Source organism: Megalops cyprinoides, chromosome 3 (assembly GCF_013368585.1).
Source record: "Megalops cyprinoides isolate fMegCyp1 chromosome 3, fMegCyp1.pri, whole genome shotgun sequence".
Classification (NCBI taxonomy): Eukaryota; Metazoa; Chordata; class Actinopteri; order Elopiformes; family Megalopidae; genus Megalops; species Megalops cyprinoides.
The window spans coordinates 5533756-5560530 of record NC_050585.1 but is presented as its reverse complement, the minus strand read 5'-3'; the positions used below and the strand labels follow the sequence as shown (position 1 = coordinate 5560530).

The following is a 26775-nucleotide window of genomic DNA, read 5'->3' as shown; positions in this document are numbered from 1 at the left end:
CACTTTGGATACGTTGTTAATGTAACATTAACATGAATTGAAACTCACCTTGAATTTTTTTTAATAAATCTGGATGTCTCTGAGGTACTTCGCTAAGTTAGAAGTGATTCCTCCTTTCATCTGAAAAGTTTGATGGCACTGTTTGCATACTGGTTTTTGCAAATTTATTATTAATCCCTGATGGTCAGCCTTGAACGCAAAGTACTTCCATACACGACTCTTACTGTTTTTTCTTTTCGAAGAGTCGAGGCCGAGCTGTCGCTGCAGCTGCATCCATGGTACCTACGGTACTGTAGAAAAAACAAGTACCGTCACGTTTTCAGAATTTTGGCATCGACTTGGTACGGACGCATCAGTTCTCGTTACATCCCTAGATTCATCACATAGCAGTTCATACTGGGGTCCAACCTTTCAAATGTGTCACAAAACTGCAGGGGGCAAAGAAGCTCATTAGTTTTTTTGCTTGCAATAAAAGTTCAGACCAGTTATTTTTGAAAATGTGATAATTAATCTATTCTTCTGCATGGAAATACTGTATTTTTCCTAAACAGCCAACTTTTTTCATGTAGAACTATTGTCTTAAAAGTTGCACATTAAAATGTGTCCTATAACAATGAAAATAGTAAAGTTTATAAAAAAGCAGCATTTAAATTTGAGAATTTGTCTAATTAAGAGTAAGCTTGTGGAATGCAGAGAAAATCCCATATAAAGAGTGGGAATGGCTGCTGCATTCTCTGTCGGGAATGCAGCAGCCATTCCCACTCATCCTAATTTTACCTTGAGAGATCAGGAAGAAAAATAATTTCAAGGGACTATAAAAAAGGTGCTTAGTGGTTTCAGAGATACTCCCTAACAAAAACTGAAATTGCTATGCACTGACCAAGACTAAACATAAACAAATTTAGCAGACATTCGGACCAGTGGCGTTGTTAGGTCCGATCATTTGGGGCTGTAGCCCCAAATAGTTTAAGCCTAGCCCCAAATATTTCCGCCCTGAAAAAGGAGGTGTTTATAGCAAAACAATAGACACACTGTGTAACAGAGCGGAACTTGACTTGCAGCGTCCGAAGGTGTGATAATGTTTATTTATTATAAAGGTAGATACAGGGCCACATGTATCAACGGTGCATATGCACTAAAATCGTGCTGAGCACTTTTCTACACATAAAACAATATTTATGAAAAGATACTTGCCGGGACACCATGCGTACCTCTGCGCATGGTTTCGAGGTGGCGTATGCATAAAATTTCTAATTTCCTGATTGGCGACACCAGGAGGAAACGGGTCTTGTGTCAATCATTGATGAGTGTTATCGCACATGCATTGGTCCATGTGAAATACTGGTTTAACTGTAAACTGTGAACATGTCTGACATTATTGGCAAAACTGTGACTGTCAGTTTGGCATTATTATATTAACATTGTAATTGGGCCTTGTAGTCAAAACAATTAAAACGTCACAGATCACCATGTGTAATCAAACATTTTTAATAAGTACTTCTATATAACAGGCTCATGTACAATGTACAGTATAAGCTGAAAGCATTCACAATCAGTATGGCTGTGCTAGTGCTTTTATGGGATATTGAGAATAACCTAATCAGGCATGAACATGTTTTCAGGGACCAGGCAGACTTCTTCGCCAATGATCATGTATAGCTAATGAATCGCTTTAGATTGCCAAAGCCTCTTCTCCTCAGAGACACGCAGAGAACCCATGCAAATTCATCTCCAAGTTCTAACCACCTTGGGTTTTCTTGCCACCGGGACATTCCAAAGAGAGCTTACGGACAGGTCGGGAATATCACAATCCTCTCCGAGCCATATCATGCCCATAGTATAGGAAGGGATCACCCGGATGACTCCAAGGTTTATAAAGTTTCTTTACACTGCGGAGGAACAGGCCAATATCAAAATGGAATTTGCAGCGATGTTTGGTTTTCCTAATGTAATCGGCGCAATCGACTGCACTCACATTGCAATACGGGCACCAAGAGAGGATAAAGTTGTTTTTGTAAATCGAAAACACTTTCAACATCAATCTCTGCATTTCACTCAGATTTACCTGAGATCTTTATATGCTAATTCGACTAATTAAAGGCGTGTCTTAGTCCATATGAGAACAATTGTGGGAGTGGGCGTTAAGCACGTTCATTTGCACATAATCTCACGCTAATTTGATTTACGATGAGATTTATGAAGACAATTAGGCGTATGTGGTGTTTGATAACTGACGAAAAACCTCTGTACATAAATCGTGGCATTGTGCGTACACATGGTCCTACGGCAAGTTGTACACAAAGATTGATACATATGGCCCATAACCTCCCCAACCAACCAATGCCGATCTCCCTTCAAAAAAAAAAAGACAAGCCCCAGGCAAATTTGATTTAGCCCCTGATCTTTTCAATAGCTAGAAACACAACTGATTCTGACCCAGAGCGACTTATACAGGTTACAGTTTTACATGTTACCCACTTATGCAGCTGGATATTCTAGGTTAAGTACCACGTCCAAGGGTAAAACAGCAGTGCCCCAGCAGGGAACTGAACCAGAAACCAGTTGGTTATGAGCCCTATTCCTAACAACTATGTCACATGCATGCCCGTAACCAGCTATGAGGTTACCGAGGTCCGGACCTCGGTAATTTTTTTGGAGCTAAAAATATAGTGCAAAGCAATGCTCGTTTTACCATTATCTGTAAGAAACGTTCAAAACAGTAACCTGGTACAGCGTCTGGAGTAAAGGCAATTGTATGAAACATGTTAAATATGCGTACTCTGGCCATGATGAAGCCTAGGCTATTTCTTTCATATTAGCTAACGTTTCACACAACGCCATTGATTAAAAAACAGTTTATGTAGGTGACAGTATCAATAATAGTAGGCCTACAAAACATTTCAAAGCCAAATTCCTAAATGAATGTAAGCGTATAATGACGTTAGCTTGTTATGATGTTACTCTCAAGCATGTTTCTTTTATTTTTATAGCTAGCTAAGGTTACAAATAACCTTATCTTAATTATCATGCTTCGTACCATAGACCTATGTATTTTGATACTCTAGATAATGTTCTTACGATTTATTATTCATTCAGTAATGTGTACCTTACAATTAAAACACAAATAAAATTAGTTTTTTGTAAATAGCAACAGGTCTCTTTCTATGTATGTAATGTTTATATGTGTAATTTTGACAAAACCTAACCACCAACACCCCAACCTGGACCTCACTTTTTTTCAAACCCTGGTTACAGCCAGGGTCACATGGCTGCCTGCATAAGACTTTCATTAACGATTTGATTTATTTTAGGGTTACCTATCTGGCTGTATCACTTCTGTAATATAGCTACTGTGTCTTCACAAGGTGCTCTGGTAAACATTGCTAACCTAAACAGCACTGCATATATACTTCACAACGTGCAGGTCAGTGTGTTTACAGTATCAAGTGCATCCAAGTTCTGTGCCAAACTGTCTGACCCTATTGCATTTTAATACTTCACTCTTCCAATATCAAAGGCTTTCTTTTGGTTTAACTGTGAAGCTATATGACAGCCTCTGGCTTGAGAGGCCACTTGCGGTTCCCCGGCAGACTGTTGTTTGTAGCTTTATCTGTGATGGAGCTTACCGGTGCATTACTTCTTTCAACATGGCAATAGGATTAGGAGTGATAAGGGTTTGCATTAGCTCAGCTCAAGCTAAGTGTACGTTCCAAATATGTTTGCATTTATTTTATTCATGGAGATAATTTGTGATTTATTATTTCTGATGGGCCTTAGTTCATTTTATGTGTTATTATGGTTATGTTGATAGAGTGCGATCTACGATAGAGTGGTAGATTTTTTTCTAATGGATTATCATTCACATGTTTATTAAATTCATTATCTCACCTTCTAAGATGCAGGTGCCCTACATTTTTTATCATACACTCAATACTATCAGAGTGATCTTGCAGAATATATACAGCATGATGTTGAACCTTATGACCCCATCCTCACCATCACCCCTTCCCAGTGCATACCACTGCAGTAATATTTTAAATAGTTTTGAATTTTTCTGCTCATTCGACATTCTCTGCGTTGGTATATCTCTACCCTCAGCTGAACCACTCAACAAGAGCCTGGGCATTTAGCAAACAGACCGATTAAAGATCTGCTCTGTTGCCATGGTAACTCTGAATCCGAAGGAAGGGTTGATTGCGAGAGCTTTTGGGACACTTCAATAGAAAGGTCAGGGAGTAGACAATGTGTAAACAGCATTGCACTACGAAAACGCACAGGCATTTTATATAAACTTGATACAGTGAGTGCAATCATAAACCATCAAGGTCATGACCCTGGCCCCTTTTGAAGTAGGCAGCATAGGGATCTGGAGTAGTTTTGTGTGTGCAGTGGTCACTAAAGTGATTCATTTAGTAGGTAAAAAAAACACTTCTGAAATAATATAACAGAATGAAGGTGGCAGATTTGTTTTATTTGGGTGAAAGCGTGTCTCTTGTTTGACATCTAAGTATCACTGGACATGCATCATCTGTCATTTGCTTAGCATCTGGCCTTATCAAGGCCATCTTACATGGTTTAAGTTTACACATACCCACTTCTACAGTTCATTGTTCCACAGAAGCAATTCAGGTTTAGTACATGGCTCAAGGGTACAACAGCTGTGCTCCACCTGGGAACTGAATCAGCACACGTTAAGTTACAGGCCCAGCTTCTTAATCACAACACCACAATGCCACCACAAAGTTACTGTAACATGCCTCCCGCACTGTTACAGTATTTTGGGAATATGAATATGATGTGTTTTGCAAATCTGAGCAGTTAAGGTCCTGATCATATTGCTTTATTTTTTTAAGAACAATATAACTGGCTCAGTCATGCACTAAGGTAGACCTATGGCATCAACTAATCAAAGAAAACACATCACAACACATTTTTACTGACATATTTTTACAAAGTTTTGGACCATTTATGTTTTCTGAAAGGAAATGAATGAAGCAGAAAACCTACAAACAATTGGGGAACAGCTTGAAAATTGCTTCCTGACCCTAGGAAAAGGAAAAGAAACTGTGGAAAACAGGAAACCCCTGTGAATAGATCGAAGTAAAAGAAACAGTTAAGAACCGTAAAAATCAACACTAAAGTGAGCCACATTAACAGTAAGTGAACACAGTGAATGTCATGCCTTACCAGTGAGTCAATGACAGGTTTTACATTATCTGTTGGGGAAAGCAGGTTGCGTTTAACTGCTAGCTTCGCGTCTCACAGATGTCCCACAGGTCTGCTCAGATAAAGGTAAGATGATTAACGGTTAAGGAGGTGTAATGCCATCAGGCCCCATATTTGTCCTCATCTACTCCCCAGACTATTGACTTTGCTGAGCACTAGTTTTGCAGTCTCTGAACACTAAGTACCTTTTAGGATTGATTTGCTAGTGATATATTTCAGTGATTCTCTGTACTTGTCCCCAGTGTTTTTCAGTCTTTATGCAATTCAGCACTCATTAAATTTATAGCAAATCTTTTAAAAACTCCAACACCTTTGAATGAATAGAAGTTGTTTTATTAATATTGAAGTAAATTTTCAAAGTAATTTAAACTTTTCAATAGATTTTCAATAGTTGCTGAGTAGTATTTGTTTTTTTTTTTTTTTAAACTCAAACCACAGGAAGTGAAGTATGCCATGACAAGTATGTTTTACATTCAGCTTTTTAGGCTGCAAGAATTTTGCAAAATGAAAAATATGAATGACCAGGACTGTAGAACATCAAAGTAGGGGATTTAACAGCTTTCATCAGGAGTGCTTTTACCTTGGCTTTCTGTACATATATTTGTGAGTGTCAGTCAGGTACCATTCAAACACCAGAATTGTGTGATTCCATCATATTAACAGGCAACCATGTAGGAGACCTCCACCTGGTCAAAACCATCTATATAAACAGTCACTAGTGTGGAGTAAGTTGGCATTATCCAGTTAGACCTTTATCAGGGATTTGATTTTTCCGGATTAATCCGGAATTCCAGATTTTCCGACCTGAAAATGTGACCCACGTGAATCATGCAGATCCGTAAAAAAAAAAAAAAAAACTGAAATTGGGTGGGGATTGGGGGGGGGGGTGGGGCTGGGGGGGTTTGAGCTGCTAGGCAACATATAGAGGTTATGCATGTGACGTCACAGTAGGCGGAGTCACTGTGGGTTACGCCCCCTGAGTGGCAGAAAGACAGTGTTAGCGTTCATCTTGAATGCCGCAAAAGCACAAAAAACACATCTAAAATGGGAAAGAGCTGTTGTGCAATTGACTGTACAAATAGACTCAACAAGAAATCGGAGGTCTCTTTTTACAGACTGCCGAAAGCTAAAGAAAAGAGAAGCAAATGGATCGCTGCAATTCGCAGAAACAACTGGAATCCAGGCACCAAAACGTGGATTTGCGGTTGCCATTAAGGATAAGGATGTTTTTATTGTCATTCCAGAACATGTTGTACATGAGAGGGAACGATATTTTTTAATGTTAAATCGCTGTTTCTTCAAAGCTAAAATTAGCTAGAATTTTTCCAATCTAGTTTTCTAATCCGGTTTTAGCATGCGTGCTAAACGGCTAATCGCACCGGTGTGACCGTCCGCGCAAAAGGGTTAAGATAGATACAGTGTGAAGCAATGTTTCTGTTCATTTCTTGTGCATATTTTTTTTCTAAATGGTTCAGTGAGGGAAGCAAACTGGCCAGTAAAACAGAGCTCAAATGTAATGAGTGATTTACTGTGACAGGCAGAACTGACACTGCTATGTCCAACATTAAGGCAGGAAGACATGCAACGAGGGAGTTACAACAGTCTAGGTGTTAGAGCACCAGGGCCTGAATACAAATGATACAAATAAAAAATACCAATGATCAAATGATACAAAAATAGAAATGATCCTTGAGTTGCATAAGTATAAGGCTCTGAATGTCTCCGTGTAACTCAAATACATAACAAGTGATATTCAAAATTGATGAAAGCAGTCAAATAAAAAGAAAAAGAAATATTGAATAATGACAATGAAAATGCTGTTGTTTTTAGATTATGAGGTTTGGATATCAGGCTATGATTATAATGACTGTTTTTGTAATATTTTTATTTATTTCACATAAATTTCATTAATCTGTAAATTATTCTCGTGTTTTTTGTTTATTTCCTTTTACTGACATTGGTTACACTAGTGAGTGTTTATGAATACTTGGATGTTATGAGAGAATGTCCACCTTGGTTGACAGTGTTTTCTCAGATATTAGAGTTGTAACTTCAACTGCGTGCATCTGAACAAGGAGCTAAAAATTTGTGTGTCATTAGGGCGTTCTGTCTGTCTAGCTAGCTCTATTTGTTTCCTAATCTGATACATTTTCATTTAGCAATTTGGCAAATACATTTAGTAATTAGTTGCATGATATGATAACTGATTTTAATTTGATTTATAGCAATCGTATGTGCAGTCTGACTACAAATGTAGCTTGGTAGCTGTTTATCCTAGCTAATTATTTACTCAATTAATCAATACTACTAGGTTGCTAACCATAGGTTAGTGCTTTATATTGGTGACAGTTTGTTAAGACAGCTGCTTGACATGATCATCTTCATCTTGATAAAATTAAAATGCTTGAATCAAAATTCTTGTAGAATATTGGAAATAACTTTCATATTGGTTTTTGGCTCTGCCTCAAGGGAAATTTTTGTTAATTTTCATTTCCTTAATCCTTTTACCTGCAGAAAATCACATACATATAGAAAGTTTGAATATTATTTTGTTCCCTCTAAATACTGTATGACTACTGCAAACATCACTGTGCAGAAATTGAAAGTAGGACTGCTGAACCATGGTCTGGGTTTTTGTTCTTTCCAGCAAGATAAATAACGACCTTCTTCAGCTAACCACTGTCTTTAAGCTTCCTTTGTCCCCTTGCACAGACCTACATGCTAGTACTTTAAGGACAGCTGGAAGAGGACTGGGGCCCTCTAGTACTGCAGTTAAGAAGCCCCATTTTAGAGCTGCCAGTTCAAGTATAATATGTTGAGATAATAAGTGTCAGGATTGAGTCCTTTACTGTATGGTCTTTCCGAGAAAGAAAACAGGGACAAATCCCTTCTGGCTTAATGTGAGCGGCTTTCTCCTCAACAGCCCCATCCCACAGCACTGTTCCTGCTTTCAAACTCATCAAGGGCTAGCTGTCTTAGTGATTTTGGTATTCAGTAGATTAAATTAGAAAACTTTATGTGGTGTTGCTGGTGTTGCAGATCTCTGTTTTGCAAAAATATATATTTAAGTGCTTTTTTTATGAAAACATGGTGCTTCTTTCAACAAACCTGTGTAGTTCACCTGTCCAACACAATCTGAGGTCCACATATTTACTCCACATTCAACATGTGACCTCTGGCAGTGTCCAGAAATGCACATGTGCAATTTCACACACTGTAGTTATCACAAGGTGGTTAATTTCCATCATCAGAGTCATGTTCTACTTTTCCAAAAGAGACAATATGAATCTGGCTGGGTTTTTTTTTTCAACAGTGCTAATGTACAATAGTGTTGAATGCTAATTAAATATGTAACAAAATATTCATTTGAATAGGTCATTACCCTTTTATTGGATTAAGTCAGTTTGGTTCTTAAAAATAAACGGGGGTCAGCATTTCCATGACACTCCACTTGGTTCTGGGCTGAATTTTACATCCAAGTACATTTCTAGTGCTGTCTCTAGAGGGATGACCACGTTGTCAATTATCTTTTTTCCCCCTCTCAATTGATATGAAATTACCATTTCCTTACCGCAGAGATTGGAGGTTATACCCGCACAGATGCTGCTATTGAGCAAATTATTTCAGCTCAGCATTACATCCCATTGACTTAGGAACCCTTTGAAGCTTTGAAATCCTCCCTCAAAAATGAAGGAAAGGTACAACTCTATTAAAATTGAATTTAACATGGTTTACTTCTTATAGAGGTCGGAGAATTCCAATCTGGTGGCCACACACCCAGGCAGATCCCTCTGTTGGCTGTGTGACAGACAGTTCTATAACAAGAGAAGTCTCACACTCTGAGGCCTTTTATTGGCTTTGAAAGTGGTTATCGGCATTGTGCCACTTAGTCACATGCACAGCACTGTGTGGAAATATGGCAGGTGAAGATACGGAATTCAATTTTGTAGTCAAACATCTTTTGAATCATCAAAGAATAATATTCAGTGTGCCTTTTCTTCTTTTCATTCGCTGCATTTCAGTCAGTCACAGACATAGAACCTGACAGAATTGAATTGAATGCTAACTACAGATTTGGTTTGGTTTTATCTGTAAATTTGTATAAGATAGCTAGCCTATTGTTAGCTGGTAATACAGATGCAGAGGGAAATTAGTAAAATATTAATTTAGAATACAAACATACAAAATGCCAAATGGTCAGGGAGGCATGCCAGATGACAAAGGATTATGGGATACTCTGATAGGAGAGTGAGCATGCAGACACATGTGAACAAAGACCAGTACCACAGAGAACATTTGTAATTCCAATTTGATTAAATGTGAATAAGCCTGTTGAACCACCAGCAGACCAATGTGTGACGGAGAACATGTGTAATTTAGTTTTGGTTGGCTATGAATGAGACTGTAGAATTACTGACAGAATGTAGGTTTGTCACTGTCAGGCAGTTTCAAAATGTATGGGTCACAATTAAATGGCCCTTAGATTTGTAATTGCAGTGCTAGCACATGAGATTGTGATGTTGTACTGCCAGGAAACGCTATGAAAGTACACACTGTAATTACAAAAGGATGGCTGAACATGATATAATTGAGTCATTTTGACTGTTGAATAAGCAATACAGTGCATCAACTCATTTGTCAAATAGGCGACTGGGCACAAATGAAGAGGTTGTCTGACCTGTTGAATATCAAGTTTGGTGAAAATATGGACGGGTATTAAAATGCCTGTGGTCTGTGGTATTTGCTGTCTGGAGGACATGCTGAAATACATGAAGCATGACCAAATGTAGGTGACTTTGAATTCAAAACATGCAGGCTGAATGCTTAAAATGTGTGTCAAAGTATGTGTTCATCAAATATGTGTTGATGAAAAATGGGGCAGTGCTTTGCCAAAATGGCAAATCAGGAATCAAGTTACTATTGAAGACCTGGATGGACTGTGGCATTCAACTTATTTATGCACACCGATTCACTGTCTCATTGTTTCACGTAACTCTTCCTCTTCCATTATGTGGGTTTAGAATAGAAAGGAAAGCCACCTGACATGTGCTCCTTTCTTGTGTCATTTGTGTGGGTAGATGGGGATTAAGATGACGTGAAATAAATAATCTATGGGCAAATGTCACGCAAGAAACAAGACTTGTGCAAGTACAACAAGATGAAACATTTACACTGCAGTTTTGATATTCACACAGTAAGTGATCCTCAAACTTTGCATATGTCACAGCCACTTTGAAATGTAAATACCTGCATCGGGAAGGTGGTGCATTCGTAAAATTCACATCACGATCAAGTTGAAGATGGGAGCAAAATGAAGTCTCCTTGAAAGGTTCAGTGTGTCACACTTTTTGTTTCAATGTTTTGACTTGAAGTGAAAGTTTTAAAATATGTGCTAACAGTTTACCTTTATCCCTAATATTGAGAAGATGGTTTGGTTATCTACATAAATAATACATCTTCACTGTATATTTTTGAGGGTAGATGAATTTTTAACAGCTAAAAGGAATGACTGCCTCTTTGAGTTATGCAAGAGGTTACTTCTTGCACTTCAGTTTACAGAGATACAGCAAGAAGTAAATTAGTTAAAACAAGGTTAATGAACCATAACTCCCAGAAATGCCTTCCATTTAAAATTTAGCAGTACCTTCTCTGTAATTTCTACTTTAAAAATATTCAGCCAATGTTTTTGGCTATTCAGTTGAGAAACCTGCTAAATGCTTCACAGCATAGGACATTCTGATTTGAATGAAGTCTCATAATTAACTACATTACATTCTTTTATGACACTCTTTTCAGACAGCGGCATATCAATTTCTAATTTTTAGGAAGAATTTTTAAGTTGCACTAACAATCCTTTACTAATGGTGAATATATTACATACTTAATCATTTTAAAGATGGATGTTGACAATATAGTTACATTACAAATGTTAACTGCAAGGTATTTGTAAACAAGCAATAAACAAATAAATGATACACACACATTTAATTAATAAATTGATTATAGAAAACTGTCATACCCCAGGTTTATTTCATTAATGTTTCCATCTCCCACCGCTGAAGCTTAAGATTACAGTATTTGTTGGAAAGATATAGTCCTTTAAACCCATGTGCACTGTGTTATCACACATTATTTAATACAGGTTTAATTGCCAGCATGACCATTGGCATCAGTGTGTTGATCTAACTTTAATGTAGGAGCCCATTAATCTTGTATAATACATACAGAGGAGTATGGAAACTACTACTAACTTCTATGCTGTATTTGCATATTGATCATCATACTAACTCAAAAGGCACATTACTATACCTGCTATTAGCTGTAAAGGGGGTGTGGTGTGTGTATGTGTTTGTGTGTGTGTGTGTGTTTTGAGGGGGGGGGTTGCCATCAAATTTTTAACATAGATAGTAAAGGTAAAGTAAGGTGGCTGCCATCACGTACTGTGTTGTTAAACAGCTGCTTAAAGGATCTCTTCATTATTTTTCCCTGTGTTTAGGGACATAAGTCTGTAAACAGAGCTCACGCTATTATTCCCTTTACTGCTGGATGAATAAGATATTTGTAACATCTATATTTTCGCTGAGCGCTTCTTTTTTCTGCTCGGCAAGTGTTCCATAAATGCAGGGATTAGGCCTTGCTATGCAGTCTTTTTTAATTGTGTTCAAAGTGCTAAGGCAATCAATAAATCAGCCAGAGGTGAAATGTGTCCTGTTTGCATTTTTCTCATGCTGAATAAATAACAATTATATAAGACTGTGCTTGAAGTTAATTCTTTGTTTAAACTTGTTTAAAGGTGAACATTTACCATAGAAATTGATAGCCTTTCAAAGTAGCACCTTTTTTTCTCCTGAACAAGACATTGGCATCATTACTGTGGTAATAAAATGCTGACATGTTATGATTTTTATTTGGCACAGGCCTTTCCCTTTGAAATATGGCTCTTTTCTTATCCCCCGACCACACACACACACACACTGGAGCCCCAATGCAGCATAGGCTGTTAAGGTTGACAGAGAGATCAAGGAGGGTGAGAGATGACAGTTTTGATACCAACATCAGTGGCATTGACAAATCATTTGCTGGTTTTGTGCAAAAAGGTTGTCCTGATTGTTATCCACATAGTGATTCTCTGACAAACTGCTGCTCTGTTATACATGTGATTGTCAATGACTGTGGGGTGGTTTCAAATCTGACCAGCGCAGTATGTACACAGTATTGTGAATATGAACTGATGGGTGGAGCTGGAAAAGATTGGCAAATGCACTGTAGCCTGCAATTAAATCCCCATTTTGTGTATTTACCTCCATTTTTGTACTCCGCTAGCTCACCTTGCAGCCTATAATGGCACTCCCTACCAGGCGAATGAAATTTGACATCTGGCGTAATTTCCTGTTGAATGTTTCTTCCTGACCTTATCCTTAGAAGACATTGTAATTGTTGATTGTAAGAAATGAGTGGTCTTATGAATTCTATTGAAAATTTCAAACAAATACACATTAGATAACATCAGTCCTCCTCTAACTCTTTATGCCTGCTTAACAGTTTTGGCAAAGAGGAGTTTTATTCCGGAGCCGATGAAGTACAATGACATCATTGTCAGCATTAGCTGCAGAGAAACTAGTGTTATTGAAAAATTGGGTTCAGCACCAATAGTAGCACAGTGAAAAGCTTTGCAATGAAGTATTATCTAAATGTAAATCAGTGTTTTTTGAGGATGATAATATAAAAACTGTCCATTCATTTTTGTTTTTCAGTCTAATTATTCTAATAAGCAAAATGATTACTGGGGAAAATAAACTGTACACATTTCCTGTGGTGTGGTAATTCCTTTGGCTCGTTCCTTTTCAAGGCTTTTGTCAGCAATTTGTCATTGTCATTGACCCATAATTTTTAAAGATCTCTGCCAATCAGAGTTGTGTATTTCAGACTACAAAATGGGAAGCAAGCATCATCAAGACTTGGTTTTTGAGTTGTGTAAAGACAAAAGACACATGTCCTGTGTTTTTGTGTTTGTTGTGAATATGGCTTCTCCAAAAATAATTAAATCTAAATATACTGGTTTAGTCTAAAAATACTGTCAGCGTCTCCATTATGGTCAATGGGAAATTGACAAGTTGCAATGCTTTCATCGCCATTTTGATGGCTGCAGCTCTGCCGTAGGAAGTAGCTTCCACTTCTATTCCAATACAGTTGTGTTGTTTGTTTTTCCACTTCTTTGGTTGACACTGCGGGGAACCAGGCTGTGAAATGTTACTGTTTTTAAATAAATGCAATATGTTCATAAAATCTACAACACTATGATTATGCAGTTTGGAAAAGGTACTTGTTGGTTGGTTGTCAGTGTTGGTGTATAAAATCTCAGCAAAATGGTGAAATGACTCAGATATTTGATATTGAATTCCACTAGATTGAATGCAAAGTTAACCTATTGTACAGTTAACCTAATCAGGCCTTCACAACAAAAACCCAGGAAAAAGAGTAGTGTAGATTGGACTGTGTGTTTTTTGTCCATTAAATGTTTATTTCATCAAGTGGGCATTGTCACCTAATGCTTAGGCTGAATTGACTTTAAAGTTGCAAAAAATAGAGGAAATTGAAATGGTTCAAAACATTTCAGAGCATAGCTACTTTCCTTCTTCAGCCTGTTTCTTTGGGTTCAAGGGCGTGGTATCTGTACTCATTGGAATGTGACTCATTTTCTTGGCTGTTTTCCTGCACCCAGCAGTTCAGAATTTCAATGCGCTATACCCTGTCAGGAAAATACTATAGAGAGCTGATGACAAAGTGGAATGGGACTATATTTTGGTTTGCGTGGGTGAGTGTTGATCTGTGCTGTCTCCATTCATAAGCTTGTGCTCTTAGTCTCAGCATACAGGCCACCTACTGACCACGGTCAAAGACAAATACATTATCCCTGAACCACACAGTGTGGTATGCTGTGTCTCAGCGTTGTGTTGTATATATAAAAAAGAAAGAGCTCTCACTTGTTTGCAACAGTGTAAAGACCTTCTTCCTTTCATATGTATTTTTTAAATTCTCAGATTTTGTTATATCCACCATTTGCTATACAAATAAAAAACCTTAGGAGTAGGCACTAGAGGAAAATACGAGCTATTATGAGTTATAATGAGCCTGTGATAGCCACTAACATCAAGCTCTTTCTATTTAGCAGTGATGTCCACAATCAGTATTTTTGTTGAAAGAAAAAAAATCTTTTTTCCTGCTGGTTTTTCTGGAATGTATTACCCAGTGACTGCTCTGGAGCTGGTCTCCGATCCAGTGTTATATCACCTTCAATAGCATTTTCATGACTGCAGTGATAGCTATGCACCTGCAGCAAACCGTAAACTTCAGTCAAAGAAACAGAGCTTGGGGATGTTTTTTTCCTCAAATGCAGTAGACGTATAGGAAAAAAAAAAAAAACATTTTGATTGAATTTAGGCTTGAATTCTGGAAATGGCATAAGCCTTCAATCTGTCTCTACATCTGTGGCTGCCTGGGAGGGTAAACAGTGCCGTCTCAAAGATCTATCGTTTTGTACATTTGCTATAAAAAAGCTTTCTTTTATGAAAAACTTCTGAATAATGAGACCAGTGGCCAGGGTCCATCAGAAATATTTTGGAGGATCTACATGTGCCTTCTGGAGATTTTGAACTGCATCGGACAGAATTGGTCAGAAAGATGCTCCAGTTTTCCTTTTTTGTTTCAGGCGTCTCACACTACAAATGTGAAAATCATGAATCAATCCATCCATCTATCAAGCAATCAAATAAAACAAATCTTATATAATATGGTACTCATGCCCAGATTTTCAGACCACTCACCAAAACACTTTGTATTGAAGCAGTGCAAGTTATGAATATGATATGAAAGTTAGAGCAATGATACTTTGCTAGTTTTTTGTTGGTTCACTGAGATGTAAAATACAGTTGGTTCACCGAAATATATCATGATACTGCAGCAATGGGAACCAACATCATATTTCTAAATAATCCTCAAGGATAACTTGTATATTCAGAAAAATAAAACAAAGAACAGAACCTTGTGGGACTCTGTATATGTATTTCATTCCAAAGGGATCAGAGGATCTCCATAGCCTGAAAGTTAAACTGATCTCCATAACCTGAAGATTTTTTGATACTGTAGGTGTAATAAGATAAGATAAGATAGAACTTTATTGATCCCACAGCGGGGAAATTCACTTGTCATAGCAGCATTAAGACAGAGGTGGAAAGGCAAAAGTGGCATTGTGCAATAAGTTAAAAAATACAAAAATACAAAAGAAAAAACAAAGAAATATATATATTTAAGAAGTCAGAATCAATAAAATAGTAAATATATGTACATTAAAAGTAAAAAATACAGTGCAGAAATGAGCACTGAGTGCAACCTATATATGATCAGTGAAGTAGAAAAAAATCTGAATCTGAACTAAGAGAGTGCCCCACTAAACTAACTGGACTCAGTTAGTTCAGACAAATTTTAATGATTAATGGGGTAAAGTGCTGCAAATAATTCCAAAGGGAGCAGTTTAGAAAATGGCCTTAGATGAGCAGTGCTGTACAACCCAGGCAAAAATACTTTCAGATTTTTTTTAATGTGATGCAGCTCATCACATGGTGTGTTCAGACATGAGACATTAGGTACTGCTATTCCAAATTTAATCAAAAAGTGATCACACAAGACCGTGATGGAATTGAAAGCTGTGTCTAGGTTGATCTATGCAAACTAAAAGGCATGTAAGAGTAAAATCCTGATAAAGATAAAGAAGAGTGTGTCCAAACTTTTGAGTGGTGTGACAAATTAAAGGAAACCCCTGAATAAATGAGTGGAGAAACATAACGATTGCAGATGCTTCCACACAAGTGTACTGCATGGGTACAATTAAGCAGTTAACATCCAATCATGCTCTGTGGCATGTATAAATATGCTGAGCAGGCCCAGTTGATCTCAATTTTGCATTAAGATGGCAAGAGGAAAGGATCTAAGTGACTTTGAAAGAAGGTTCATTATTGGGGCACGGATGGCAGGAGCTTCAGTCACAAAGACTGCTCAACTGGCTAGTGTTTCAACAGGAACAGTGACTAAAGTGACATCTGCATTTAGATATATGGGAAAGACATCAGTAAATAGGGTCAGAAATTGTCGTCGACAGCACACATTTGATGACCGTGATGCTCATGCATTAGTGCGATATGGCAAAAAATATTATCATGACTTTTTTCATATTGATCAATATCAATATTTATCATGATATATAATTTGATAATGCTGCAGATTTGAACAGTACCCTGATAATGAGTGAAGCCTGAAGAAACCAGACGGTTCATTAGTTAAACTTTAGAATATAGTTTATTAACAAAAACAGAATAACATAACGTAAACATTTAACTGTTCAAACATGCTTTATCTGCCTTAACAAAACGATACAGGTTAGCTTGTCTTGTAACTTATTAAAATAATGTTCCACTCATTTTTTTCCTCGTTTCCTGAGTTTCTTCTCCACCAGTACCTCTAACAATGCTTTGCGGTGGGAAATGGGCGTGTACATTGACGTGCAAGCCAAAAACTGCAGACTGACTGGCTGTTGTCGTGTTTATTTCTTTCTTATCTTTTGGAAGAATGTGGAAGATTTTTAATGTCTGTGTCAGTTAATGTGAGCAGGGCTGCTGGTGTCAGCACAGAGTTTCAAGTTCAAATTGTCAAATAGTCAAATTTTCAAACAGTCATATTGGAACAGAATACATAAGGCTAAAGGCTAAATTTAAAAATTGTTCCTATGAACTGTAGTAGTCAATGTTCCTAGGCCTCCATGTTAGTCAGATACTCAACTGACAGTGCTTCTTCGATAAGGAAGCACCAAGCAGAGAAGACAAATCTAAATTTAGAATCTGTCTCAACAATCACAGTGTGACAAATCTTATGATCAATGTAGAAGTTGAGCCTTCCAGGGAGAACTTTGATTTCAGCAGGGCAGCTACAAAATGACGAAGAGGAGGGCAAATAATGAAGAAGAAAATAAAAGAAACAACATGAAGCTGTGTGAAGTTTCTGGTGTTACTGAGTTTCAAGTTCCCTGAAGATTTATCAACATTGGTTTAGTTAGGGTTATGTGTCTACACTTCACAGAGAAAAAAGTAGGTTACATTTTTACAGAAACAGACTTTAATGTTTCATAACATAGGTGTAGCAGAGCTGATGAAGTGTTTAAAAGATAAATATTGAGTGTGGATTATCTGTGCATATATGTTGTACACATGCACAGAGCTCTTGCTGCTCCCACCACTGCTATTTCCTGAGTATATATTACAGAGAACTTTAGACAGTCTGTACAGAAATTCAAATATCACAAATAGTCACATTGTAATTAACCCTTAACATTCAAAAGCAAAGGTGAAAACTTCAGAAATACAGAAAATAGTCATGAGGGAGGACTGGACAGGAGCAGGTGACCCACACAATGGAAGCCAATGGCACAGAATAGAGGTTCTGGTAATACATCCAATTTTTTATGTTCCACTATATACACTACTGTGTGTGTGTGTGTGTGTGTGTGTGTGTATATGTGTGTGTGTGTGTGTGAGTATGTAGGTGGGTGGAGGTTTGTGTGCCTAAAGGTGTCTTATAGAACCTATTTGTAAACTCAGGGACTTTGATTAAAATTCATATTGTATCTGTCATAGCTTGCATATTTTCTCTGTAACGCAGAGGCACATTCCTCTGTAATGTGTCTGTGAAATGCTATATGTCAGAGTTCCTTTATTAAGAGCACTATGATAAGTAGAATTTGATTGATTGAAGATCAGCACATCTAGGTCATGTGACTTACAGAAGACATCAATAACATCAGATTGCATATTTTACATTTTAACTGTTAATCATAGATGAGTCATATTTATGCAATTTTTCAGCTTTAAAAATTTAATCCATAAAAATTGCTTGTCCAGGTAGCTTTTACTGTATTTCAGCTATCCAGACAGTCTGAGAATGAGGGCTTGGGTTGACATTTTTTGCCTTTAGTTATGAGCAGTTTTGTACAGATACCAATGATGATTCTGATCGTATCATTGTATGTGGTTTCACTGTTTGTGGTGTGGGTGAAATGATTAATGATGATTCATTATTTTTCCTCTTTTTAGTTCCTCCAAAAATTATAAATTTATCAAAGGACATAGCAGTGAATGAAGGCTCCAATGTGACCCTGATGTGTTTCGCAAATGGAAAGCCAGAACCCACAGTCACATGGAAACTTCTCTCTTCAACTGGTAAGACACTGAAACTTTATATTGCTTGTTACTTTTTTCCTATCTATATCTTTCATTCTTTTGTCCCTTTCTGCTTTTTCTATGACAGTATTATTTTCATTTTCAAGCTGTCTAAAAATAGCTATGCACAGTATAATGTTTAAGCAAATTGAATTATTATTTATCAGTAGTGTTTGGAAATAGTTGAATTTTTTTATGTTGCATTATTTCTGAGTTATTCAATGGCTTTTGGAAATCAAGTCCTTAACCTCTAAATTCATAGGTCTTAATCTTAGCAATCACAGCTTCCTATTAATTAGTCATATCAGTTTTTCTTCATTTCATGCAGATGTATTAAAACTGCTGTGTCAGAATTTAGAGTTCATTATTCAGTGAAAATAAGATGCAAACTATTAATAAAGATGTTGCATGTTAATGAGGGGGTCAAATGCATTCATCACATTTTGTTTAAACTGCAAGATTGTGTCAGAACTCAGGCAGGGACTCAGGCGCAGACAGGGAAGACTGGTACCCAAAGGGTTTATTAAATCCAAAGCATAATCCAAAAACGTGGTCAAAACAGGCAAAGTCCAAAACCAGAAAAACACAGCTATCAATACCAAAAAGCAGATCTGATAAATACAAAGTTGAGGGAAACAGGCAAGGCAGCAGAACCGGCAGGCAGAAACGGAGCAAACGGTGAGTAGCGTAACAGAAGACTGAGATGAACTGGCAAGACAAGAGACAAGCAGGGTAGATATAAGGCTGGGCTGATGAGGAGATGGGATGCAGGTGCGCGGGCAGGCAGGTGGAGACGATCAGGTAATCAGGTGGGCGGGGACAGGGCAGAGAGCGGGGCAGGGCTGGAACACAGAGAAACAGTAAACAAGAGCACATGGACGGGGAAAAGAAAAACAAAAACAAACTGGCTTAAGATGCCGCAGTCCTGACAGATTGGTACATTTTGCATATCTTGCCTCTTGCCTAAATTTTTCAGCTGCTTTGGTCCTGTGAACCTCTTATGTGTGCTCCATTTGATCAGGAAAAGGCCTGAATGTGAGGGTTTTTTTGAATTGCAGCATTTGAGGTACTATTAGCTTTTGCATGTGCCTGAGGATTTTGACTTGCTTTTGTGTGCTTACAAAGATCTTGGGCTTGAAATTTAAATTTGACAATGATTGACAGGCCCAGCTTTAGAAAGTGGAGAAAACTTTGACAGTGGTCCATTTGCAGAAGTGCTACAGGAATGACTGGGAAGTCCAACTTGTATAACCTTTTCAGTAATGAGCTACCGTCAGTCCGAGGAACCATTGCACACACAGTTTCTCAAAAATTTCACTGTTAGATGCTAATTTATTTACACATACATAAATGTACAAATGTGCTCAATTAGCCTATAGGCCAACTGCATGGTTTGCATAAAAGTCAGAGCCTGGAGTTTTTCTCCACTTGTTTTACTCCATATTATTTCAATCCTCTAGCACCAAGCAGTCGATATAGCCTCAGTTTCAAGTTAGCATTGGCAGAAATGGCATCATCCCACAGCTGTTGCTTAGCTCTTCATGTTAGACTATGATTTTTTTTTTTTCAGATTTCTCCTAGAATTCCTCTGAAGACATTCTTTGCTGTTTTATTTAGTGTACAGAACCAGAAATAGACTCTAAAGTGATGGTTTCCACATCCAAACTGAAAATTTTTTAAGTGACAAAATCCTTCTGGTCAACTGAAGTGCATTTTCATCACTTGATAGGGATTGTAATATATCGTTATACATACAATAATATATATTTTCTGCAGCTCCTTGAATGTTTAAACATAGTGGTAGTTTATTGCTGTATCTATGTAGTGCATGTGTTGTACCAGCATTCGATATTCATTTGCCATCTCGTCAAGTTTGTTTCAGACTTGGATGTGGATGTTGATTATTCTAGCAACAAGCCTAGGATAGGGGTGGGTTGATTGGCCAGGGTTTCCTCGTGTCCTCGTGTTCTCAGACACCCTGATGTTTGTCAGTTACCTGCAAGTTACCTGGATGATGTCAGTGGAGTAGCACCTATGCTCCATAGAGCTCCCTCTTCACTGTGGTACTCTGTGTGCATTGTAGTTGTTAACGGAGCGTATTAGAGGATTGCATCTCTCTTGAATCAGCGCTTCAGTGCATCAGGTGGAAAGGTTCTCCAGCATTTGCAAATGCATGAGAATCACAAAAGGAAATGAAGCAGAACATGTGGAGGTTAACATAGCCTAAACCTGTTGCTAGTCCGCATGAAATAAAAAGAAAGCATCAAAGTAAATCTTTCATTTTAGGACATGAGCATGTATTCAGATGCAACCCCCTGCAGATGACATCACAGTTTGGGAGTGTTGAAGAAAAACTTGCAGTCCCAGGCATCTTGACTACTGATTTGTCCATCCACATGCAATAAGCATGTTTACATATAAAAATAAATGTATGAGTGCAGGTGCTCTCTGCAGCCCTAGGATGGAAAGTGAAGCAGGAACAGTGAGTGCTGCCTGGCACATACGTGAAACTGCAAATAGCAAATCTTCTACTGCAAAGCATTTCCTCTAAAGGGTTCTTGAAACATTTCAATTTGTGTTTATCTAAACAGGCTTCACTTCATTCATTATTATAACAATCATTATTTAGATAAAAACAGGGAGATTCTGTGTAGCTGATGAGTATATTCCCTGAAAACTTAAAGGACACCTACACTGCACCCCTGGATTCAGTCTGTGAATTTGCTTGAATATGTTTGTTATTGTTGGACTCACTGACTATTGTTATTGTGTGAAAATAACACTTGGGCAAAGTCTTTGGTTGTACAGAAAAGATATTTTGTGGGCCCTGTGTGCTGACTTTGTTGAGCTAAATACTTTCCCTTGGGGTTCAATTTTCAAACCTTTTCCAAAAATCACAGTTCCAATTTCCAATTAAATATCCATGTTAAATGATAATGGTAATTGTGAACCTCTGGAGCAATGTTTAGAATTCAAGTCTGAAATGAGTCCATAGAGGCTTAGCCTATTTCATTGCATATAAAGAATCAATGAAGAATAAATTACAGGTGGGTCAGTCTCGAGTAAGACACCCACACACTGTCATTAAAAATCCCTGCAAAGAGGTGTCTAAATTTAGTAAAATCATCATTCCCTTTTATTTAAAGTTGAAAAAGTACCAGACTTGACAAAGTGCAAAAATAAATTTGCCAATGTTACCTGATGCAATTTCTTTTGGAGAAGTGAAACAAAAATGTTCATCTGACTTAACCTCATATACAGTGTTTATGTAAATTATGAGTAATAATAGATATGACTAGGGCTGTTGCGATAACCGCAATATTGTAATACCGCGCTATTGACAAGCCAACCGCAGGGAATGGCAAGCAACCACCACAACCACTATGTTCACGTTTTTCTTTTTTTCAAGTGAAACAGTTTCTCATTGCACTTAAAAGATTTAGCCTAAACAATTTGCTTTATTTATTTTTGTTTGACAATTTATATCTAGCCTAGGCTACAGGCTAAGCTTAATCCTTTTTTTTCCATAAAGGAGAAAAGGCTACCTTTCGTGCTTATTGTGCCTCATTGCCCTTCTGTGTTCTGAATTTAACAATAAACAAGTATTTAATTTGTTTTAAAACTGTGACATCTTTGTCATTTAAAAAACAACAATATACCTAATAATAGGCTAACAATAAAGCTTATTTACAGTATATAGCACTAAAATCAGGATAAATGAAGTAATTTGCAAAAAAAAAAAAAGGCGCTAATACTGCATATCACACTGTTGAGCCACCCTAAATCACTGCAGGGGAATTCCTTCACCGCGACAGCCCTCGATATGACAATCCAAAGGTACATTTCAAAGATTACAAAGGAGGCATTCGTAAGTACAATCGTACATACATAAATCACATTTAGATACTGTACGCAAGGCATTGATGAACTAAGATGATTTTGTACATACATTTCCGATTAATAGTTTCTGCAAAATCTAGGGAGCAATTACCATTTAAGTGAACAATTCAACAAGGAAACCTTGAAATATGCTAATTACAACCAGAGGGGTTTTGCATGCATTTTAGTAGTACAATATCTTTTTGTAATAATGTGAAAATATCCTCAGAATATCTAGTAACCAATCAAATATTATATTATTGCATATACTTCCCCATGAAGATGGATTTAATGTGTTATTTCTGCTTCTTTATGCACAAGATCATAGCTTTTTGTAAAGAATAAGGGAGGGTTTGCAAAGAATGGGGACAGTCATATGGGGTCTACATAGGGTCTCTGGGTTGCAAGCACTGATAGCTGACACAGCCATCTATAGGACTGGTCATTAGTTTAATGGACCAAAGAAATAAGAATGGTTTTATAGCCAAGCAAATTACCACATGATGGCAGGTGTCTTGTCATCTGCTAGAGATTGCAACAAAGAAATCTGACTGTAGGCACTGTAAACAGTTTTTGTGGTAGTGAGAAGGGCTCTGGACTTTGTGTAGGTAAAACACAAACCTTGTAAATGGTGCTGTAATTTATCTTTGCAAGAATTTGGTACAATAATGAAAAAGGGCAAACCTCAGGATAAATACCTGTGATAATAGTTGTGGGGGATATGGAGACATAGAGACTTCTCGACTACCGATGCATCCTGAATTCATCTTCAAGCTTGATAGTGTGTGTGTGCGGTTTATTATTCTCCCAGGTTAATTCTATCACATGATGAAGAACCGTTTTTTGTTCATTGACAGTGTAACTAAACATATGTGTGTATGTCGTGGCTTAGCAGTAAAAAAACTCCCATGATGCTTTGAATTTCAGGATTGACATGATCTCCCACACATACTAGCTGTGTTGCAAAAGGCACACTTTCCCTTTTACCAGCTGGAGCTGCACTGCGCTTATGACTGGAAGCTCATCGGAAATTTTATTTCCCAGTTTCTAGTTTGGCAAGAGCGTAAGCTTGTAACTGGTGTGCTCGATGCACTCTTCCAGTAGGTAAAATTTAGATGCCAGCATAATGTAAATACTCGCATTATAATAACTTTTCAGCTACCTACTTAGCTGGTGGAGAATCTTTGTTTTTTTTTTTAATAAAGTTAGTCTGGCAATGACAGCAAAAGGACCAGTGCAAAAATATAGCAGCAGTTGTCTATTCACACATTAATATATTCTTAATGAAACAAATATTATGAGCAGCGGTTATTTTTTTAAATCTTTATTGTCACTCTCTCCCAACAGATAATGAAAGAATATCATTGTAACATACTGTAGTAGCAATTGTACTACTTATTGTAGTTGCACATTGTACTGTTTAATGTAGTAGCATCTGCAGCCAGGTGGTTAAGTAGCCTTACACAGTGCAACAGCAACTGTGACAGCTCCAAACCAGCTCTAACAAAAATGATGTTTGACATACAACAAACATGGTGTATGCCACAAATGCCATTGAAACTACTGTCCTGTCCTAATGGATAATCCAGCTCTATTGCTGATGTGTGCCCCTAAAGGTTTTTTTGTACCCATTCCCCCTCAGATCATGACTACTTGGTCACTTTCACAGTGGTGTCAGAATACATCACACAAATTGGCCCTTAAATCAAAATGTTCAAGGGCAATTGTGCAGTTTAGGATGGCCCTGCAGTTCCTTGCAGATGTTACACCATATCTGTATTCTCTGTGCAGGCATTTCATGTGTTTTCACCAAACAATTTCTAATTTGTACATTTCTCCGATTTCCAGTTTCCCTAGAGACAAAAACTAATAACCAGCGACACCACCAGTGTTCCCATGAATGATTAGAAACATAATTGATAATTTATGAAAACACTTTGGTTGATAGCTCAATCGCTGTTTTAGCAGAAACTTCGTATTTATTAAAAAAAAAGGCATTTCAATATCTGCGCCCGAAACACAGACACATTAATGTTCATATCTAAATATTCAGGGAACAACACATTGCAAAATCCATTTGTGAGGGGGGGGGGCAAACATTAAAAGTGAAGACAGACCTGCTAATTGGGACTTGCACCACAAGAGTGGGTGATAATAACAGCGCTTGATTTTAAATACTGGTTGGATATGGAGATTCAAATGGTTGTTGCAGCCAGGGTTATTGAAGTGTGCTTGAGCTCACAATTCCTCAATCAATTACGGGCAAGGGTAATTTGCATTATGCATGGATCTGAAATAATATGAATGTGATTGCTGGACTTCAGCATTGGATTGTCCTGAATCAACACTGGTATTCTTTCACTTTTGCCTTGCAAGGTTACAGGCAGTGTAAGTTTAAATCCTGATGTGATTTGCTGTGCTTAGTCATTCATTTGCATGCATTGGAAAAACATCATATGAGGCATGAAGGCAAACAGAAGGTAGGCAAACAGACACAGACAGGCAGACAGACAGGTAAGTCAGACAGACAGACATGCAGGCAAGGTAGACAGACAGGTACCCAGAAAGAAAGATACTACAGAATACTGCATAATATGTGCATACTATACAATATTGCATTTTAGGTGAAGCTGAGGTTTGTTTTTACTTCACTGAGGCCTCAGTAACCAGGATGATGAGTGACGGGGCTATGAGTGTGTTTGTCACTGCAGATAATTGTCTCTTTATCTCACTTGAGATGTTACAGGCTTTGACATGCTTTTTAATGTCGTAGATAAGAGGACACTCCATTCATATCGGTACATGATTTCTGAAACATATAATTTTTGTGTGTATATATTTAATACATATATAATGCCAGTCGAAAATACATTTTTCCACATTTTAGGTGGTAAAGACATCTTTTTATGGTAAAGACATCAAATAACACAAACAGAATTATGCAGTGACCAAAAAGCCAAAGCAAAACTACCTCAGGCTACCCGGTTACATACACACAAACATCTCCAATCCGAATTCACTATCCAACAGTTTAAAACATTAGCTAGCATCACAAGCACACCCAACTATGCGTAAATGTTTGTTATCGTCTTTATTGCACTTATCATTGCTCAGAGCGCTCTTTTTGTGTTGAAATGTCCCGTATTGTTAGTTGTCGCCGCCTCTCTCTGTCTTCTCTGTTTGTTTGTTTGTTTGAATGTGCCGCAAGGAGGTAACGCTTCCGGAGCAGGGGAGGAAAGACCAAACAGAGGTGCAGTAACACGGGCTAGCTTATCTGTACCTGACCCGAGCTGCACAGGCATGGTGTGGCATAGGAATGGGCCACACCACAGGAAACTGAGTTTCAGATCAAAGTGACAAGAATTGTGGAGACTACAGGGAAATGTACAATCGTGATTGCATAAATGTGCAGAATGTATATGTATTTGTGATTGTGTCTGTCTGTCTAAGTTATTGTGCACGTAGTAATGTTGTAGATTTCCAGAGATCAGCTGGTATGCTCCAGGGGGAGGGGCTTATTGTTGAAAAGGGGGGTTCAGTTGTGTGGGGGAGAGAGAGTAGAGAGAGTAAGCAGAGTTATTGGCAGAGTGTAGCTGTGAGGTTTGAGAGTAGTTGTGGCTGGACCTTTTCTTTTTTTTTTTTTGTTGTTGTGATTTTTGTAAATACTGATTGCACTGTATATATATTACAATTTGACAGCACTTCTTTTTATTGTTTTTGCACTTTGGTTGGGATTGCACTCTAAATAAAACATTGTGCACTAAAGTGCTATTTGCGGCGGAGCCAGTTTTGTGTTTTAGGGGCAACCTGAACCCCTTGATGGCCTATCTTATACCACACCAGACAATGCAGTTAGGCTCAATTTGTCTCCCCTACAGACCTTGAGCCAAAAATCCCCTCAATTTAGTTAACTATTAAGCTAACACAAAATAAGCAATCTTGATTCATAAATACATAATTGTAAAGAAGATTCACATATTACAATGGCTAGCACACACATCCTATGCTAGGGTAATAAGTTACAGTATGGTAGACCAGCTAGGTTGACTAGAATCACATTACACCAATTGCCTGAAATCTTTTACTTCATGATACATGTCACTCACCGGTTTTCATTTTTGCCTATTTGCACAACACCAAGTAAGCATTCTTGATTCATAAATACCACAGTGTAAACAAGACTCACAAATACCAACAACTAACTTGTCTCCTAGGCCAGGCTAACTAGGTAGATAGGGTAAATTAGATTTTTTTTTTAGGTTTTTTAATGGGTTTTTGCAACTTCTCTTGTTTGTAAGTGAGCATTTGACTATAATTGCCTTTAAAATAATGACTGAAATTGTATTTCCCTCCCACACATGCCAGCACAACTAACATGCCGTTACTGCACTGAACATAGAGTGCC

General features: G+C 37.6%; 1 protein-coding gene across 5 annotated transcripts in view; it reads left to right on the top strand.

The window, feature by feature from the left end:
• Positions 1-26775, top strand: part of ntm (neurotrimin) — a 290096-nt gene that overhangs the window by 245083 nt on the left and 18238 nt on the right. For all 5 annotated transcript variants that reach the window (XM_036524066.1, XM_036524065.1, XM_036524067.1 and 2 more), the window contains one exon: positions 18366-18491. In XM_036524066.1, the coding sequence (XP_036379959.1) occupies positions 18366-18491 (126 nt within the window). The remainder of the gene's footprint in view (positions 1-18365; positions 18492-26775) is intronic.